Below are 22,255 nucleotides of genomic sequence, written 5' to 3'. Positions count from 1 at the left end.
ATTACTTTGTGAGAAATGTATAGTTTTATGACAAAATATGAGGAAACAATTGTTTTTATGGAAAAAGAGAACACATTTTTTACTTTAAAAAAGCATTACTTTCTGAAAAATATTTTTTGTCACAAAATGAGGAAAATAGGGGGGAAAAAATCATGAATAAATACCACAATTTTTTAACTTTCAAATTGCAATATTTTGTGAAAAATTTATGTTTTTGTGACAAGATATGAGGAAAAAAGTGTTTTGTTTTTTTTAAATGGAAAAAACAAAAACTTCTGGAATTTTAACTGAAAGACAATAACTTTGTGAAAAATTTATATTTTTATGACAAAATATGAGGAAAGAACATTTTTATGGAAAGAAAATCACAATTTTAACTTTAAAAAAGCATTATTTTTTTGAAAAATGTATATTTGTGTGACGAAATGAGGGAAAAAAGGGGAATTTTTCATGAAAGAAAAATCACAATTTTAACTTTAATATTGCAATATTTTATGAAAAATGTTTGTTTTTGTGACAAAATGAGGAAAAAAGTGATATTTTTTTTTTAAATGGGGAAAAAGAACTTCTGCAATTTTAACTGAAAAAGTGTTACTTTGTGAAAAATTTATATTTTTATGACAAAATATGAGGAAAGAAGAACATTTTTATGGAAAGAAATCACCATTTTTACTTTAAAAAGCATTATTTTGTGGACAAATGTATATTTGTGTAAGAAAATGAGGAAAAAAGAAATTTTTCATGAAAAAAAGATCACAATTTTAACTTTAAAATTGCAATATTTTAAAATAATGGAAAAAGATACTACAATTTTAACCTTAAAAAAACAATTTGTGAAAAATATGTATTTTTGTGACAAAATGAGGAAAAAAGGTTTTTTTCATGAGAAAAATACCACACTTACTTTAAAATTGCATTACTTTGTGAAAAATGTATATTTTCGTGAAAAAATATCAGGAAAAAAGAGACGTATTTTTTTTTAATTCAAAAAAATTATGCAATTTTACCTTTAACAAAGCATTACTTTTTGAAAAATGTAGATTTATGACAAAATTTGGAAAAAAATAATTTTTTATGGAAAAAAATACCACAATTTTAACTTTAAAAAAGCATTACTTTGTGAAAAATACATATTTGTGTGACAAAATGATGAAAAAAGTGTTTTGTTTTTTTTCATGAAAAAATAATGCAATTTTAACTGAAAAAGCATTACTTTCTGAAAAACTTATATTTTTGTGAGGAAATTAGGGAAGAAAATATTTTTTTAAAACGAAAAAAATACTGACATTTTTACTGAAAAAGCATTACTTTGTGAAAAACTTATATTTTTGTGGAAAAATGAGGAAAGAAAATATTTTTTAAAAATGAAAAAATACTGAAATTTTAACTGAAAAAGCATACCTTTGTGAAAAATGTTTATTTTTGTGACAAACTAGGGAAAAATTAAATTTTTATTTTAGAAAATACTGCAATTTTAGCTATTAAAAAACTCTTGTGCTTTACATTGAAGGCGTTGGAATGTGTATTGGGAGTATGATGTACTCCCTTTTTACTGTATTACAACAATGAGGCTGTATTCCTTTCTGGGCGGGGTGGGGGCTGCTTTCCTACTAAATAAGCCGTCTATTTCCGTTTGATTATCAGACGTCTTCTAGATGCTGCTATCCACGCACTGTCAGACTGGTCTCCTCAAGCTTTAGTAAAACTTCATAAAATTCCCATTCTATCTTGATGGTCCTTCTTACTTAATTGTAAACTGTTGTCGTCGTCATTAAGTGGCGACTCCATGACAACAACAGCTTGACAATTACACTTCCTGACTAATAACCACTTACGATATACAAAAAAAAAAATCAGTCTGTTAGTGATCACTACAGTTGGCTACTTAGTGTCCATGGGGGGGCGGGGGGGGTACGCTGTACAAACAGCAAGTGGTAACTCGCTTGATTAAAAAGTTTCAATTAAAATCAAGAATATGCAAACTTTCATCACGCCGTCACGCGCCGACTCCGTGAACTCAGCAACGGCTTTCATCAAACTGTCGCCGTGTTTAACGGGGAAACTCTTTTCCCGTTTACCTAATTAAAACTTGGGGAAATATCGGCGTTGTTAGCTCTGGGAGCGCATTAAAGGTGTCACGCCGCCGCCAGCAAACGCGCACAAAGAGCGCCCTCTTTCTCCGAATCTCAATTTTTATAATTCACTCGGTAAATGACATTCTGGGGAGCTTTGGCGTGTTAATACCTGCCACCAGCCACGGGACACAGCCTTAATTATTTCTCACGCTATTTGCATATTTCATCTGACGGAGGGGGCGGGGGGGGCACCGTGCGGGACGCTCGCTACACAAATATTTCTGAAGAATTGACCGTCAGACAAGACGGCCATGTTTCTCTCATTTGACACCCGTGTTGTGAAAATGCACAAAGCTCCGCCCCCTTTGTGTGGATGACATGGCTCTAGGGCGCCCCCCGGTGAAGGCCCCTGTTGCATCATGGGAAGTGTAGTAGTTGTGCAACTCGTTGGAATCAACATTACAAGTTATGAACTTTTGTGTGTTGTTTGCGCAAACTGTTTGTTTACGTTCAAAGGACTGTGTTTGTTTACGTTCAAAATACTGTGTGTTAACTTTCAAAGGACTGTGTTTTTTACGTTCAAAGGACTGTTTGTTTACTTTCCAAAGGACTGTGTTTGTTTACGTTCAAAGGACTGTGTTTGTATACGTTCAAAGGACTGTGTTTGTATACGTTCAAAGGACTGTGTTTGTTTACTTTCAAAGGACTTCGTATGTTTACGTTCAAAGGACCGTGTTTGTTTACGTTCAAAGGACCGTGTTTGTTTACGTTCAAAGGACCGTGTTTGTTTACACTCAAAGGACTGCGTTTGTTTACATTCAAAGGACTGTGTTGGTTTACGTTCTTACAGACTCTGTTTACATTCTAACGGACTGTGTTTGTTTACTTTCCAAAGGACTGTGTTTGTTTACATTCAAAGGACTGTTTGTTAACGTTCAAACGACTGTGTTTGTTTACGTTCAAAGGACTGGTTTATTTTTCGTTCAAAGGACTGTGTTTGAAAACTTTCCAAAGGACTGTGTTTGTTTACGTTCAAAGGACTGTGTTCGTTTACGTTCAAAGAACTGTGTTTATTCACGTTCAAAGGACTGTGTTTGTTTACGTTCAAAGGACTGTGTTTGTTTACGTTCCAAAGGACTGAGTTTGTTTACGTTCGAAAGACTGGAGTTTGTTTACTTTCAAAGGACTGTGTTTTTTACGTTCAAAAAACTGTTTGTTTACATTCAAAGGACTGTGTATGTTTAAGTTCAAAGGACTGTGTATGTTTACGTTCAAAAGACTATTTGCTTACTTTCCAAAGGACTGTGTTTGTTTACATTCAAAAGACTGTTTGTTTACTTTCCAAAGGACTGTGTTTATTTACATTCAAAGGACTGTTTGTTTATGTTCAAAGGACTGTGTTTGTTTACTTTCCAAAGGACTGTGTTTGTTTACTTTCCAAAGGACTGTTTGTTTATGTTCAAAGGACCGTGTTTGTTTACGTTCAAAGGACTGTGTTTGTTTACTTTCAAAGGACTGTGTATGTTTAAGTTCAAAGGACTGTGTGTTTACGTTCAAAGGACTGTGTTTGTTTACGTTCAAAGGACTGTGTTTGTTTACGTTCAAAGGACCGTGTTTGTTTACTTTCCAAAGGACTGTTTGTTTATGTTCTAAGGACCGTGTTTGTTTACGTTCAAAGGATTGTATTTGTTTACGTTCAAAGGAATGTTTGTTTACGTTCAAAGGACTGTGTTTGTTTACTTTCCAAAGGACTGTGTTTGTTTACGTTCAAAGGACTGTGTTTGTTTACTTTCCAAAGGACTGTTTGTTTATGTTCAAAGGACCGTGTCTTTTTATGTTCAAAGGACCGTGTTTGTTTACGTTCAAAGGACTGTGTTTGCTTACGTTCAAAGGACTGTGTTTGTTTACGTTCAAACGGACTGTGTTTGTTTACGTTCAAAAGACTGTTTGTTTACATTCAAAGGACACTGTTTGACTCTGCACGCGCAAAGTCTGTTTGTTTACCTTCGTACGGACTCTGTTTACGTTTGTACAGACTCTGTCTCCGCACGCACAGACTCTGTTTGCATTCGTACGTACTCTGTTTATGTTCGTACGGACTCTGGTAACATTCAAACCGACTTTACGTTCGTACGGACTCTGTTTACGTTTGTACGGACTGTTTATGCTTGTACGGGGTCTGTTTACGCTTGTACGGACTCTGTTTACGCTTGTACGGACTGTTTGTTTACGTTCGTACGGACTGTTTGTTTACAATGGTACAGACTGTTTACATTTGTCCGGACTCTATTTGTTTACGTTTGTACAGAATCTGTTTGTATACATTCGAATGGAGTCTGTTTGTTTACTTTTGTACGGACTCTGTTTACGTTCAAAGGACCGTGTTTGTTTACGTTCAAAGGACACTGTTTGACTCTGCACGCGCAAAGTCTGTTTGTTTACCTTCGTACGGACTCTGTTTACGTTTGTACAGACTGTCTCCGCACGCACAGACCCTGTTTGCATTCGTACGTACTCTGGTAACATTCAAACTGACTTTACGTTCGTACGGACTCTGTTTACATTTTTTACGGACTCTGTTTACGTTTGTACGGACTCTGCTTACGATTGTACGGACTGTTTACGTTTGTACGGACTCTGTTTGTTTACATTTGTACGGACTCTATTTGTTTACGTTTGTACGGACTCTGTTTATATCTGTACAGACTCTTGTTTGTATACGTTTGTACAGAATCTGTTTGTATACATTCGAACGGAGTCTGTTTGTTTACGTTCGTACAGACTCTGTTTACGTTCATTGACGCACATATAAAACAAATGTTTGCCACCAAAATAGTCAAATTTTAAAAGTACAGAAGTTAGTAAACTGACTAGTTAGTCAACTTCTCCATTTGCAGGAAAATATTTCAAATATTGCTAAAACAAGGCATATTAGCACTTTTGGCATAGATGCTGGTTTCTCATGCACCGGACTCAGTCTCATCCATCAGGCTGATGATGGGAGGATGAGGGAGGATGAGGATGGCGAGGAGCTCACACATACTAAGGGTGGATGAAGAGATGAGGAAGATTCTGGGGGAGCATATGTGGACGATGGCGCTGATGAGGTGATGAGGATGAGGATGAGGACTGAGGATGGTCATGAGGAAGATCAAACTGAAGCTGAGGGTAATGATGAGGGTGGGAATGATGAAGATGATGGAATTGAGGAGGAGATGAGGAGGTTGAAAGGAAGGAGGAGAATGATGAGGATTAGTGTAATCATGAGGATACTGATGAGGAGCACTCTCATCTCCCTCTTCATTCTCCTCATCCCTCTCATCTCCCTCTTCATTCTCCTCATCCCTCTCGTCTCCCTCTTCATTCTCCTCATCCCTCTCATCTCCCTCTTCATTCTCCTCATCCCTCTCGTCTCCCTCTTCATTCTCCTCATCCCTCTCATCACCCTCTTCATTCTCCTCATCCCTCTCGTCTCCCTCTTCATTCTCCTCATCCCTCTCGTCTCCCTCTTCATTCTCCTCATCCCTCTCGTCTCCCTCTTCATTCTCCTCATCCCTCTCGTCTCCCTCTTCATTCTCCTCATCCCTCTCATCTCCCTCTTCATTCTCCTCATCCTCATCCCTCTCATCTCCCTCTTCATTCTCCTCATCCTCATCCCTCTCATCTCCATCTTCATTCTCCTCATCCTCATCCCTCTCATCTCCATCTTCATTCTCCTCATCCCTCTCATCTCCCTCTTCATTCTCATCCCTCTCATCTCCCTCTTCATTCTCCTCATTCTCATCCCTCTCATCTCCCTCTTCATTCTCCTCATCCTCATCCCTCTCATCTCCATCTTCATTCTCCTCATCCCACTCATCTCCCTCTTCATTCTCCTCATCCTCATCCCTCTCATCTCCCTCTTCATTCTCCTCATCCTCATCCCTCTCATCTCCATCTTCATTCTCCTCATCCTCATCCCTCTCATCTCCATCTTCATTCTCCTCATCCCTCTCGTCTCCCTCTTAATTCTCATCCCTCTCATCTCCCACTCATCTCCCTCTCGTCTTCCTCTCCATTTTCCTCATCCTCAGCCCTCTCATCCCCTTCATCAGTATCCTCATGGTTACACTAACCCTCATCATTATCCTCGTTCCTTTCAACCTCCTGATCTCCTCCTCATTTCCACCATCTTCGTCATGCTCACCCTCAGCTTCAACTTCATCTTCCTCATGTCCCTTGTCCTCCCCTTCCTCATGACCATCCTCATTCCTCTCCACCTCTCTACTGTGCCGGTCCTCTTCCTCCTCATCCTCCCTCATCGTCCACATATGCTCCCCCGGAATCTTCCTCATCTCTTCATCCACCCTTAGTATGCGTGAGCTCCTCGCCATCCTCATCCTCCCTCATCCTCCCATCATCAGTCTGATGGATGAGACCGAGTCCGGTTCATGAGAAATCAGCATCTATGCCAAAAGTGCTAACACGCGCTAATGCTAATATACTTTGTTTTGGCAAACACACTCTGTTTTTTTTTCTTTCCCTCTTCACCTACATCCACCCCCACTAGACAAACACACACACACACACACACACACACACACACACACAGAAAACACAGCTCTTTGTGGTCTGTGAGGTGAAATAGAAGCCTCAGGCCAACAAGCTGTCTCCACCAGCTACACTGATAAGAAACACACACACACACACACACACACACACACACACCAAAAATTTAGGTGAGCTGCAGCTATGTGAAGCACTACCTAGGGAGTCACTTATCACCTTTTACCTTAATATTTTTCCCAGTTTTTTCCTCGATAAGACCGAAAGAGAAAGTGATGATGTCGTATGCTGACAGATACTACCTGGTGCCTTTTAACGGGAGGGAAGAACCGGCAACGATTGAGTCAGGCGGGACGGGAAACTGACCGACTCGGGATCGAGTCAACGATGATACTTTCACGGGCGGGACGGTGTCACGATGCGAGTACAGAGTGTGTACTTCCCGTGTCTGCGGCGCGGAAGATCGGGAGGAGGATTATTCTCGGCGTTCTCCGTGTCAAACACGAGACGCTTTAATGACGTCTGAGTGATGAAACCGGCGAGAAAGATTCCATCTCTGCTGCAGAATACCCCGTCTATCCTCCGTCTCCGTGTGTGTGTGTGTGTGTGTGTGTGTGTGTGTGTGTGTGTGTGTAATGCGACAGACAAATCCCACTAAGCTGTTAAATATTACACTACTTTCGCACTCGTATTAAACACCTCTCTGCCTCCCCTCTCGTGTGCGCTCTTGTCACACACACACACACACACACACACACACACACACACACACACACACACACACACAGATTCTTGTATTTCCTACCTTCATGAGACCTGAGAAAAACGCCTACCTCTTTAGCAGTATATTTACCTGTTCAGTAATCTATTTCTTTATTTATATACATTTATTTATTTTATATATGTATATATTATTGATATATATTTATTTATTTATTTATTTATATATGCATTATCCTGAATGACAATAAAAAGGAAGTCTAAGTCTAAGGACCACCCTCGGTTGCGTTTGTTAGTGTTTTCCCCCGTGTTTAGTGCTTTTTCCTGTCCCACGCTCTTATTTTGGTGGCACTTCCTGTTGGGTCTGTTATTTTTCCTGACTGCTTTACGCCTGCCTTAGAGCACTTTTCCTGTCACCTGTTTTGTAGTTTGTGACGAGCACTATTTAAGTTAAGCTTGTGACACTAAGAGTTCATCGGGACATTATTCCCTGTGTAGAGAGAGCACAGGTGTAAAACTGAAGGCCCCCGGGGGGCAAATTTGGCCATCACGTCATTTAACACAACCCTGAAATTGTCAGGACGTGGACTATGGGACTATTTTTCCTTGAAAATCTTTTTTTTTTCTTGAAAATCAACTTTTACATTGAAAATCATTTTCCTTGAAAATCAACTTTTACCTTGAAAATTATTTTTTCCTTGAAAATCAACTTTTGCCTTGAAAATCATTTTTTTCCTTGAAAATCAACTTTTGCCTTGAAAATCATTTTTTTCCTTGAAAATAATTGTTTTTGGGAAAATCAACTTCTACCTTGAAAATCATTTTTCCTTCTAAATCTACTTTTACCTTGAAAATAATTTTTTTCCTTGAAAAAACACTTTTACCCTGAAAATCTTTTTTTCACCTTGAAAATCAACTTTTACCTTGAAAATCAACTTTTACTCTGAAAATCATTTTTTCCCCTTGAAAATCAACTTTTACCTTGAAAATCTTTTTTTCCTTGAAAAACCACTTTTAACCTGAAAATAACTTTTTTCCTTGAAAATCATTTTTTACCTTCAAATTTTTTTTTCCTTGAAAATACTTTACCTTCAAAATCTTTTTTTCCTTGAAAATGAACTTTTCCCTTGAAAATACACTTACCTTAAAAATCCTTTTTTCCCTTGAAAATCAACTTTTACCTTGAAAATCCTTTTTTCCTTAAAAATCAACTTTTACCTTGAAAATCAACTTTTACCTTGAAAATATTTTTTTTCCTTGAAAATCAACTTTAACCTTGAAAATATTTTTTTTCCTTGAAAATCATTGTTTTCCTTGAAAATCAACTTTTACCTTGAAAATAATTTTTTTCCCTTGAAAAATCAACTTTTACCTTGAAAATCATTTTTTTCCCTTGAAAATCAACTTTAACCTTGAAAATCATTTTTTATCTTGAAAATCATTTTTTTCCTTGAAAATCTACTTTTACCTTGAAAATAATTTTTTTCCCTTGAAAATCAACTTTTACCTTGAAAATCATTTTTTTCCTTGAAAAACCACTTTTACCCTGAAAATAATTTTTTTTACTTGAAAATCAACTTTTACCTTGAAAATAATTGTTTTCCTTGAAAATCAACTTCTACCTTGAAAATCATTTTTTCATTGAAAAAACACTTTTCCCCTGAAAATCTTTTTTTACCTTGAAAATCTTTTTTTTTTAAATTTTTTTTTTAACTCTACTGCCACATTTTTTTTTTACAGAAAATTACTGGAAAATTTGCCAAATGATAACATTTTTATCTTAAAAGTGAAATTGTATTTTCTTATTTATTTAGATTGCAGTATGGAGTAAAAACTGTAAAACACAATGTAGAGTTTACAGTTAAAATAAATAAATACATTAAAAAAATTTTAAAAAAACAGTCACCGAAATCTAAAACAGACTTAAACATTTTAAAAAATAAATGAGAAAAAAAAGATTTTGTTGTCATTGTAGTTTTGTTCTTATTTTTATACTTGAAAAACATTATGACATATAAAATTTAAAAATTTAAAAGCAAAATACTGTAAATTCCAAAACGATATTTTGTTTTTTTGGTTTTCCAATGAAAATGTGTATTTTCATTTATTTTTATTACAGTACACAGTAAACTAGTATTTGGCTCTCTATTAGATGCAATGTTATTGGGACCGTGATTTATGTCCTAACTTGTTCACACCTCCTCATGTGGAAGATACTTTTCCTTCTTCATGTCACAAGAAGGGTAGCAATACAAGAACACACAAACACACTTTCTTGTAGTTCTGACCTTCTGGGGACCTGAAAAAAATCCCTACCTCTTTCGGACCACCCTTTCTAGATATATAAATAAGTGTATTCACAACAATAATAGTATATAAAAAAACTCAATCGCCAAAGCACACGCAAACAAGTCACAAAGAACACAAAAGACTTGCAACAGAGTCAATTTGAAAAAATCCCTCCTTTTCGGAACCACCCTAAATTTAAAAGATGTCACCAGCAGGGGTGCAAATGAGACATTGCCTATTAGATGCAATGTTATTGGGACCGTGATTTATGTCCTCACTTGTTCACACCTCCTCATGTGGAAGATACTTTTCCTTCTTCATGTCACAAGAAGGGTAGAAATACAAGAACACACAAACACACCTTCTTGTAGTTCTGACCTTCTTGGGACCTCTGTAAAATGCCTACCTCTTCAAAACCACCCTTTCTAGCACACACAAACAAGTTACAAAGAACACACACGACTTGCAACAGAGTCAATTTGAAAATCCCTCGTTTTCGGGACCGGCCTAAATTTTTAAAGATGTCACCAGCAGGGGTGCAGATGAGACATTGTCTATTAGCTGCAATGTTATTGGGACCATGATTTATGTCATCACTTGTTCACACCTCCTCATATGGAAGATACTTTTCCTTCTTCATGTCACAAGAAGGGTAGCAATACAAGAACACACACACACACACACACACACAATCCTCAATATGCAACAAAACACTACAGATGTCACTTGACAATCCTCACACACGCACAAGAAATCCTTCAAATGCGGCGACACACCGCAGTCGTCTCATACCACTGTGCAAAATGTGTGTGTGTGTGTGTGTGTGTGTGTGTGTGTGTGTGTGTGTGTGTGTGTGTGTGTGTGTGTGTGTGTGTGTGTGTGTGAGTGTCTGCCCTAATCCCCGGCGCCGGTGGTCTTGTCAGAGCGTTATATTTGCCGCCATCAGTGTATCTGGCGCTGGCCGCCTAATCCCGCCACCTCCACTCTGATATTTGCTGACATTTACATGAAGCCCGCGTCACGTGACCGCCGAGAGGAGCGGGAAGAACGCCCAGGCGACGGGCCAAATGAACGGGTGAATGGACGACTTCATGAAAGGAAGGGCTGAATTTTCATCCCCGCGAGCCTGTTTCGCAGGTTTTCACTGCTCTTCGGGGGACTTCATGAATACAAGAATAGATGGACGGACTGATGACTGAGCGAACGGACGGGTGGATGTCGAAGGAGCAAATGAATGAATGAATGATGGCTGAGCACACAAAGAAGGCAATGATTGGATGAGCAAGTTAAAGGATTGACAAATGAACCGAAGAATGAATGAATGAATGATTTGGTTATGTGCTAATTTAGTTGTGCATCCATTGTCAATCCATGCATCATCCATTCATTGTACGAGCCAGTTCATTCATTCATTTGTCCGTCTGTCCATCCATCCATTCAATTAAATAATCTACTTAATGATAAATGGGTTGTACTTTTATAGCACTTTTCTACCTTCAAGGTACTCAAAGCGCTTTGACACTACTTCCACATTCACCCATTCACACACACATTCACACACTGATGGAGGGAGCTGCCATGCAAGGCACTAACCAGCAGCCATCAGGAGCAAGGGTGAAGTGTCTTGCTCAAGACACAACGGACGTGACGAGGTTGGTACTAGGTGGGGATTGAACCAGGGACCCTCGGGTTGCGCACGGCCACTCTCCCACTGCGCCACGCCGTCCCTACTTCCATCTGTTAATTCATTCATGTGTCCATCCGTCCATACATCCATTCAGCTATCCATCTGTACATTCACCATCTATATATCCATTCATTCCACCATTCTACTTGTATGTGTTCATTTGGTTGCATGTTCATTTGTTTGTGCATCCATCCATCATCCATTCATTATACGAGCCATTTGTTCATTCATTCATTTGTCCGTCTGTCTGTCCGTCCATCCATCCATTCAATCAAATAATCTACTTCCATCTGTTGATTCATTCATTCATGTGTCCATCCGTCCATACATCTATTTGACTGTCCACCTGTTCATTCATTCATTCACCATCTGTAAATCCATTTATTCAACCATTCTACTTGTATGTGTTAATTTGGTGGTGTGTTCGTTTGTTTGTGCATCCATTATCAATCCACACATTATACATTCATTGTACGAGCCATTTGTTCATTCATTCATCTGTCTCTCCATCCATCCATTCAATCAAATAATCTACTTCCATCCGTTAATTCATTCATTTGTCCATGCGTCCATACATCCATTCGACTATCCATATGTTCATTCATCCATCCATTCATTCAACCACTTACTTTTATGTGTTAATTTGGTGGTGTGTTTGTTTGTTTGTGCATCCATTATCAATCCATCCATCATCCATTCATTGTACTAGCCATTTGTTCATTCATTCATTTGTCCGCCTGTCCATTCATCACTCAAATGTACTTTCATCCGTTAATTCATTCATACGTCCATCTGTTCATATATCCATTCAACTATCCATATGTTCATTCATTCATTCATTAACCACCTATATATCCATTCATTCAATCATTCTACTTTTGTGTTAATTTGCTTGTGTGTTTGTGCATCCATTATCAATCCATCCTTCATCCAACCATTGTATTAGCCATTTGTTCATTCATTCATTTGTCCACCCATCCATCCAATCAATCTACTTCCATCTGTTAATTCATTCATTCATTCATTCATTCATTAGTCCATACATCCATTCGACTATCCATATGTTCATTCATCAATTCACATAACATCCATCTATGCATTCATTCAACCATTCTACTTGTATGTGTTCATTTGGCCGTGTAATTGTTTGTGCATCCATTGTCAATCCATCCATCATCCTTTCATTATGGATTGTAAAATTCAATTTTTTTAATATTTTGGGGGATTTGCATATCTTGTGTTTTTATTTCTTAACATTTCTATGATTTTTTTATATACTTGTATTAATTATGTTTTTGATCATTTTATTTAGTGGATTTTTTAAATAAATATTTCAGAGATTATTTTGAAATTCAGAGATTTGGGCTTTTTAATTATTTAAATTTTTTTGAACTTTTAATGGATTTTTTGTCCTTTTTAGATCTCAGCTTTGTTTCGGCAGATTTCTTAAAATTTTGAGAATTTTTAAATTTTAAATTTTTAGTTATTTTGAATTTTCAGATGCATTTTCTCACATTTTCAGCTAATCTAAATGTTTGATTTTTTAGATTTTCTTTGCAGATTTTTAGCAAATTATAAAAATGTTTAGATATTTATGTTTTCTTAGATGTTTACCTATCCATCCATTTTTTACCGCTTATTCCCTTTTGGGGTGGCAGGGGGCGCTGGCGCCTATCTCAGCTACAATCGGGCGGAAGGCCGTGTACACCATGGACAAGTCGCCACCTCATCACAGGGCCAACACAGATAGACAGACAACATTCACACTCAAATTCACACACAAGGGCCAATTTGCCTATTATATTGTTTATTTATTTTGTTGATATTTATTTTTTTTCAAATTCATTGAAATTGTATTTTTGATTTTCAGATCCATTTTCTCAGATTTTCAGTTAATCTAAATCTTTGATTTTTAGATTTTCTTTCCAGATTTTTAGCAAATTGTAAAAATTAATAGATATTTATGTTTTCTTAGATGTTTACCTATTATATTGTTTATTTATTTGTAGATATAAAAAAAAAATTCAAATTCATTGAAATTGTATTTCTTTGATTTTTAAATATTTTCGATCATATTTTAAACATGATTTTATGTTTGTTTTTAGATCGTTATACGTTCTTCAAATTTTTTTTTGTTTTAATTCTTAAACTTTCAGATGTTTTTATTTTTCTAGATTTTTGACAATTTTAGAGATTTGTAGGTATTTTTATTAATGGATTTTTAGTACTTTTTAGAATTTCAGCTTTGTTTCGGCAGATTTTATTTCTTGAATTTTGGGGGGGGGGATTTTATTTTAATTTTAGCTATTTTGTATTTTCAGATCCATTTTCTCATATATTCAACTGATATAAATCTTTTATTTTTAGATTTTCTTTCCAGATTTTTAGCAAATTGTAAATTTTTTTAGACCTTTGTTTTCTTAGATGTTTGCCTATTATACTGTTTATTTATTTGTAGATATTCTTTTTTTTTAAATTCATTGAAATTGTATTTCTTTGATTTTTAAATATTTTGGATCAGATTTTAAGCTTGATTTTGTATAATGATTTTTTTTTAGATCGTTATACGTTCGATTTTTTTTTTTAATTCTTGAATTTTTAGATGTTTTTATTTTCCCAGATTTTTGAGAATTTTAGAGATTTTTAGGTATTTTTTAGTTCTTTTTAGATTCCAGATTTGTTTCAGCAGATTGTATTTCTTGAATCTTGAGATATATATATATATATATATATATATATATATATATATATATATATATATATATATATATATATATATATATATATATATATATATATATATATATATACATATACATATATATATATATATTATGATTTATTTGGGGGGATCATTATAGGTTCTTCGAATTTTTTTTTTTTTAATTCTTAAATTTGCAGATGTTTTTATTTTTCTGGGTTTTTGACAATTTTAGAGATTTGTAGGTATTTTTATTAATGGATTTTTAGTCATTTTCAGAATTTCAGCTTTGTTTCGGCAGATTTTATTTCTTGAATTTTGGGGGGGAAAATGTTTTATTTTTATTTTAGCTATTTTGTATTTTCAGATCAATTTTCTCATTTTTAAACTGATATAAATCTTTTATATTTAGATTTTCTTTCCAGATTTTTAGCAAATTGTAAATTTTTTTAGACCTTTGTTTTCTTAGATGTTTGCCTATTATACTGTTTATTTATTTGTAGATATTCTTTTTTTTTTCAAATTCATTGAAATTGTATTTGATTTTTAAATATTTTCGATCAGATTTTAAGCTTGATTTTGTATAATGATTTTTTTTTTTAGATCGTTATACGTTTTTCGATTATTTTTTTTTTAATTCTTGAATTTTTAGATGTTTTTATTTTCCCAGATTTTTGACAATTTTAGAGATTTTTAGGTATTTTTTAGTTCTTTTTAGATTCCAGATTTGTTTCAGCAGATTTTATTTCTTGAATCTTGAGATATATATATATATATATATATATTTTATGATTTATTTAGGGGGATCATTATATGTTCTTTGAATTTTTTTTTTTTTAATTCTTAAATTTTCAGATGTTTTTATTTTTCTGGATTTTTGACAATTTTAGAGATTTGTAGGTATTTTTATTAATGGATTTTTAGTCCTTTTCATAATTTCAGCTTTGTTTCGGCAGATTTTATTTCTTGAATTTTGGGGGGGAAAATGTTTTATTATTATTTTAGCTATTTTGTATTTTCAGATCCATTTTCTCATTTTTCAACTGATATAAATCTTTTATTTTTAGATTTTCTTTCCAGATTTTTTGCAAATTGTAAATTTTTTTAGACCTTTGTTTTCTTAGATGTTTGCCTATTATACTGTTTATTTATTTGTAGATTTTTTTTTTTTTTTCAAATTCATTGAAATTGTATTTCTTTGATTTTTAAATGTTTTCGATCAGATTTTAATTCTTGAATTTTTAGATGTTTTTATTTTCCCAGATTTTTGAGAATTTTAGAGATTTTTAGGTTTTTTTAGTTCTTTTTAGATTCCAGATTTGTTTCAGCAGATTGTATTTCTTGAATCTTGAGATATATTATATATATATATATATATATATATATATATATATATATATATATTATGATTTATTTGGGGGGATCATTATATGTTCTTCGAAAAAAAAAATTTAATTCTTAAATTTGCTGATGTTTTTATTTTTCTGGATTTTTGACAATTTTAGAGATTTGTAGGTATCTTTATTAATGGATTTTTAGTCCTTTTCAGAATTTCAGCTTTGTTTGGGCAGATTTTATTTCTTGAATTTTGGGGGGGAAAATGTTTTATTTTTATTTTAGCTATTTTGTATTTTCAGATCCATTTTCTCATTTTTCAACTGATATAAATCTTATTTTTAGATTTTCTTTCCAGATTTTTAGCAAATTGTAAATTTCTTTAGACCTTTGTTTTCTTAGATGTTTGCCTATTATACTGTTTATTTATTTGTAGATATTCTTTTTTTTTTAAATTCACTGAAATTGTATTTCTGTGATTTTTAAATATTTTTGATCAGATTTTAAGCTTGATTTTGTATAATGATTTTTTTTTAGATCGTTATACGTTCGATTTTTTTTTTTTAATTCTTGAATTTTTAGATGTTTTTATTTTCCCAGATTTTTGAGAATTTTAGAGATTTTTAGGTTTTTTTAGTTCTTTTTAGATTCCAGATTTGTTTCAGCAGATTTTATTTCTTGAATCTTGATATATATATATATATATATATATATATATATATATATATATATATTATGATTTATTTGGGGGGATCATTATATGTTCTTTGAATTTTTTTTTTTTTAATTCTTAAATTTTCAGATGTTTTTATTTTTCTGGATTTTTGACAATTTTAGAGATTTGTAGGTATTTTTATTAATGGATTTTTAGTCCTTTTCAGAATTTCAGCTTTGTTTCGGCAGATTTTATTTCTTGAATTTTGGGGGGGAAAATGTTTTATTTTTATTTTAGCTATTTTGCATTTTCAGATCCATTTTCTCATTTTTCAACTGATATAAATCTTTTATTTTTAGATTTTCTTTCCAGATTTTTTGCAAATTGTAAATTTTTTTAGACCTTTGTTTTCTTAGATGTTTGCCTATTATACTGTTTATTTATTTGTAGATATTCTTTTTTTTTTCAAATTCATTGAAATTGTATTTGATTTTTAAATATTTTCGATCAGATTTTAAGCTTGATTTTGTATAATGATTTTTTTTTTTAGATCGTTATACGTTTTTCGATTATTTTTTTTTTAATTCTTGAATTTTTAGATGTTTTTATTTTCCCAGATTTTTGACAATTTTAGAGATTTTTAGGTATTTTTTAGTTCTTTTTAGATTCCAGATTTGTTTCAGCAGATTTTATTTCTTGAATCTTGAGATATATATATATATATATATATATATATATATATATATATATATATATATATATATATATATATATTATGATTTATTTGGGGGGATCATTATATGTTCTTCGAATTTTTTTTTTTTTAATTCTTAAATTTGCAGATGTTTTTATTTTTCTGGATTTTTGACAATTTTAGAGATTTGTAGGTATTTTTATTAATGGATTTTTAGTCCTTTTCAGAATTTCAGCTTTGTTTCGGCAGATTTTATTTCTTGAATTTTGGGGGGGAAATTTTTTTTTTTTTATTTTAGCTATTTTGTATTTTAAGATCCATTTTCTCATTTTTCAACTGATATAAATCTTTTATTTTTAGATTTTCTTTCCAGATTTTTAGCAAATTGTAAATTTTTTTAGACCTTTGTTTTCTTAGATGTTTGCCTATTATACTGTTTATTTATTTGTAGATATTCCTTTTTTTTTTAATTCATTGAAATTGTATTTCTTTGATTTTTAAATATTTTGGATCAGATTTTAAGCTTGATTTTGTATAATGATTTTTTTTTTAGATCGTTATACGTTCGATTTTTTTTTTTTAATTCTTGAATTTTTAGATGTTTTTATTTTCCCAGATTTTTGACAATTTTAGAGATTTTTAGGTATTTTTTAGTTCTTTTTAGATTCCAGATTTGTTTCAGCAGATTTTATTTCTTGAATCTTGAGATATATATATATATATATATATATATATATATATTTTTTTTTTTTTTAATTCTTAAATTTTCAGATGTTTTTATTTTTCTGGATTTTTGACAATTTTAGAGATTTGTAGGTATTTTTATTAATGGATTTTTAGTCCTTTTCAGAATTTCAGCTTTGTTTGGGCAGATTTTATTTCTTGAATTTTGGGGGGGAAAATGTTTTATTTTTATTTTAGCTATTTTGTATTTTCAGATCCATTTTCTCATTTTTCAACTGATATAAATCTTTTATTTTTAGATTTTCTTTCCAGATTTTTAGCAAATTGTAACATTTTTTAGACCTTTGTTTTCTTAGAGGTTTGCCTATTATACTGTTTATTTATTTGTAGATATTCTTTTTTTTTTTAAATTCACTGAAATTGTATTTCTTTGATTTTTAAATATTTTTGATCAGATTTTAAGCTTGATTTTGTATAATGATTTTTTTTAGATCGTTATACATTCGATTTTTTTTTTTTAATTCTTGAATTTTTAGATATTTTTATTTTCCCAGATTTTTGACAATTTTAGAGATTATTAGGTATTTTTTAGTTCTTTTTAGATTCCAGATTTGTTTCAGCAGATTTTATTTCTTGAATCTTGAGATATATACATATATATATATATATATATATATATATATACATATAGGCTATTTTTGATTTTCAGATCCATTTTCTCAGATTTTCAGCTAATCTAAATCTTTGATTTTTAGATTTTCTTTCCAGATTTTTAGCAAATTGTTCGACCTTTATTTTTTCTTAGATGTTTACCTATTATATTGTTTATTTATTCATAGATATTTACATTTTTTCAAATTCATTCATTTTCGATATTTTGATTTTATTCATTGATTTTTTTTTTGATTGTTATATGTTCTTCGATTTTTTTTTTTAATTCTTAAATTTTTACATGTTTTTATTTTCCCAGATTTTTGACAATTTTAGAGATTTCTAGGTATTTTTAGGATGCACCGTTGAGGCGTAGGTGGTGTGGTGTCGGTGCACGTCTTCTCCGAGTTGAGAGTGAAGATGAGAGGATGAATTATTGATGCGAGTTGCTTTTTAATCTGGAGTAATGATCTGCTGCTAATAAATATTGGAGGAGTTCTCGCCATGCAATTTGTCCTTCAGTCAAGGTCACATTCACTCATTCACGGCGGCGTGGACAAAGGTTAGCGCCGCACTAATTGTGCACGCATGTCATTAAGAGCGGGAAATGAAGACGCTTGATGTCCTCGCCGAGGACAAAGGACGGCGAGGAGGGGCGGACCACAATAAAACGTGGCCCAAACAGGAAGTCGGACAAAGTAAAAACTGGGTGAGTATTTTACCTGGAGTTGGTCCCTCGGAAGCGGCTCTCCTGATTGGTCGGGTCTGAGCAGACGGGTCCGGACGGCGCGGAGGGCCTGGAGCATCCAGCCGTGTTGGCGGCGGATCTGGAGCTGGAGCTGCTCCCACTGGCTGGAGACCATGTGGAGGATCTCCCGGAGACCTGGAGGAACCGCAAGGGAGTTTTCAGCCAAATCATGTCAGGACTAAAAAAGACTTGATGTTACGACATTGTGGACTGGATTGGGGCCTGGTTCTACTTGGTCTGGAAAAGAATCTATGGACTCACAGGTATAAAAGATCCACATTTTCCCCGAATAGTTTCATGGTCCCAATGTAACCCAAAATGGACTTAGCCCTAAAAGTCCCGGTCTTCTTAAAGGTGGCATTGTATCCAAAGGATCTAAGGGCAGAGTTAGGGTCCATTTGGGTGCATCAATTGGGGACATCTCTGCATTGTTGACCTGTCTCTGCTCGGGATGGTCTCCTGCTGGCCCCACTATGGACTGGACTCTCACTATTATGTTGGATCCACTATGGACTGGACTCTCACTATTATGTTAGATCCACTATGGACTGGACTCTCACTATTATGTTAGATCCACTATGGACTGGACTCTCACTATTATGTTAGATCGACTATGGACTGGACTCTCACTATTATGTTAGACCCACTGTGGACTGGACTCTCACACTTTTATGTTAGATCCACTATGGACTGGACTCTCACTATTATGTTAGATCCACTATGGACTGGACTCTCACTATTATGTTAGATCCACTATGGACTGGACTCTCACTATTATGTTAGATCCACTATGGACTGGACTCTCACACTATTATGTTAGATCCACTATGGACTGGACTCTCACTATTATGTTAGATCCACTATGGACTGGACGCTCACTATTATGTTGGATCCACTATGGACTGGACTCTCACTATTATGTTAGATCCACTATGGACTGGATGCTCACTATTATGTTAGATCCACTATGAACTGGACTCTCACTATTATGTTAGATCCACTATGGACTGGACTCTCACTATTATGTTGGATCCACTATGGACTGGACTCTCACTATTATGTTAGATCCACTATGGATTGGACACTCACTATTATGTTAGATCCACTATGGACTGGACTCTCACACTATTATGTTGGATCCACTATGGACTGGACTCTCACACTATTATGTTAGATCCACTATGGACTGGACTCTCACTATTATGTTAGATCCACTATGGACTGGACTCTCACTATTATGTTAGATCCACTATGGACTGGACTCTTTGACTATTATGTTAGATCCACTATGGACTGGACTCTCACTATTATGTTAGATCCACTATGGACTGGACTCTCACTATTATGTTAGATCCACTATGGACTGGACTCTCACTATTATGTTAGATCCACTATGGACTGGACTCTCACTATTATGTTAGATCCACTATGGACTGGACGCTCACTATTATGTTAGATCCACTATGGACTGGACTCTCACTATTATGTTAGATTCACTATGGACTGGACTCTCACACTATTATGTTAGATCCACTATGGACTGGACTCTCACACTATTATGTTAGATCCACTATGGACTGGACTCTCACTATTACGTTAGATCCACTATGGACTGGACTCTCACTATTATGTTAGATCCACTATGGACTGGACTCTCACTATTATGTTAGATCCACTATGGACTGGACTCTCACTATCATGTTAGATCCACTATGGACTGGACTCTCACACTATTATGTTAAATCCAGTACGGACTGGACTCTCGCACTATTATGTTAAATCCAGTATAGACTGGACTCTCACAATATTATGCTAGATTCACTCAAGGTCCATTGCACCAGTCCCATTGGGGTTGAGTTTTTCCTTACCCTGATGTGGGATCTGAGCCCAGGATGTCCTTGTGGCTTGTGCAGCCCTTTGAGACACTCGTGATTTAGGACCATATAAGTAAAACTTCTTCCGACAGGTCGGGGCACTTGAAAAAAGGGGCTGGGGTTTTTAGGTACAGCTTTTTATTCCCAGTGTCCCCATAAGGATTGGGGCTTTTCTACTTTTTACCGGACCCCGGGGAAAGACAAACAGGTCTGAAGGTCTCCAAGTATTCCAAAACTATCTTACCCCTACAAGACCGTGCTCTAAAAGATCAGTCTTCCTCTTACAAGTCCCAGAAGACCCCTAATAGTTCCACGGTCCAAAAGCCCCTAGGGGCCTGGTACTCCAAAATAATTTAGAGCACGGATTGAGTCCTTTGGGGTGCATTTCTGACTTTTGGGCAATCCTCTGTATCATTGGGACCACTTGGGTTTTATTGGGACCACAATGAGTTCAATCTGAACCTCCTAAGAAACCAATGGTTTGTACAGTCCAGGTAGAGAACGAGACTCTGTCCCAGGTGGAGGATTTTGAGTATCTCCGGGTCTTGTTCACAAGTGAGGGAAAGATGGAGAAGGAAATCAGCCGGAGAGCAGCTGGGACAGTATTGCAGTCTCTCTGCCGCACTGTTGTGACCGAACGAGAGCTGGGCCAGATGGCAAAGGTCTACCGAACTATCTACATTCCTTCTCTCACCTATGGTCATGAAGTGTGGCTCATGACCGAGAGAATACGATCACGGATACAAGCGGCCGAAACGTGTTTCCTCAGAACGGTGGCTGGCATCTCCCTTAGAGATAGGGTGAGAAGTTCAGTCACCCGAGAGAGACTCGGAGTAGAACTGCTGCTCCTTCGCTTGGAAAGGAGCCAGCTTAGGTGGTTCGGGCATCTCGTGCGGATGCCTCACTAGCGTCTCCCTGGGGAGGTCCTCGCTGGAAAGGAGCCAGCTTAGGTGGTTCGGGCATCTCGTGCGGATGCCTCACCAGCGTCTTCCTAGGGAGGTCCTCGTTGGAAAGGAGCTAGCTTAGGTGGTTCGGGCATCTCGTGCGGATGCTTCACCAGGGTCTTCGTGGGGAGGTCCTCGTTGGAAAGGAGCCAGCTTAGGTGGTTCAGGCATCTCGTGCGGATGCCTCACCAGCGTCTCCCTGGGGAGGTCCTCGTTGGAAAGCAGCAAGCTTAGGTGGTTCGGGCATCTCGTGCGGATGCCTCACCAGCGTCTTCCTAGGGAGGTCCTCGTTGGAAAGGAGCCAGCTTAGGTGGTTCAGGCATCTCGTGCGGATGCCTCACCAGCGTCTCCCTGGGGAGGTCCTCGTTGGAAAGCAGCAAGCTTAGGTGGTTCGGGCATCTCGTGCGGATGCCTCACCAGCGTCTTCCTAGGGAGGTCCTCGTTGGAAAGGAGCCAGCTTAGGTGGTTCGGGCATCTCGTGCGGATGCCTCACCAGCGTCTTCCTAAAGAGGTCCTCGTTGGAAAGGAGCCAGCTTAGGTGGTTCGGGCATCTCGTGCGGATGCCTCACCAGCGTCTTCCTAAAGAGGTCCTCGTTGGAAAGGAACTAGCTTAGGTGGTTCGGGCATCTTGTGCGGATGCCTCACCAGCGTCT

At 35.3% G+C, this 22,255-nt stretch overlaps 1 protein-coding gene across 4 annotated transcripts in view; it reads right to left on the bottom strand.

Moving 5' to 3' along the window:
* The window catches only part of LOC133542396 (A-kinase anchor protein 6-like), a 169,516-nt gene that overhangs the window by 88,288 nt on the left and 58,973 nt on the right, over positions 1–22,255 (bottom strand). For all 4 annotated transcript variants that reach the window (XM_061886461.1, XM_061886464.1, XM_061886463.1 and 1 more), the window contains exon 13: positions 18,759–18,919. In XM_061886461.1, the coding sequence (XP_061742445.1) occupies positions 18,759–18,919 (161 nt within the window). The remainder of the gene's footprint in view (positions 1–18,758; positions 18,920–22,255) is intronic.

Source organism: Nerophis ophidion, linkage group LG24 (assembly GCF_033978795.1).
Source record: "Nerophis ophidion isolate RoL-2023_Sa linkage group LG24, RoL_Noph_v1.0, whole genome shotgun sequence".
NCBI classification, from domain to species: domain Eukaryota; kingdom Metazoa; phylum Chordata; class Actinopteri; order Syngnathiformes; family Syngnathidae; genus Nerophis; species Nerophis ophidion.
This window is presented reverse-complemented; position numbering and strand designations above follow the sequence as displayed.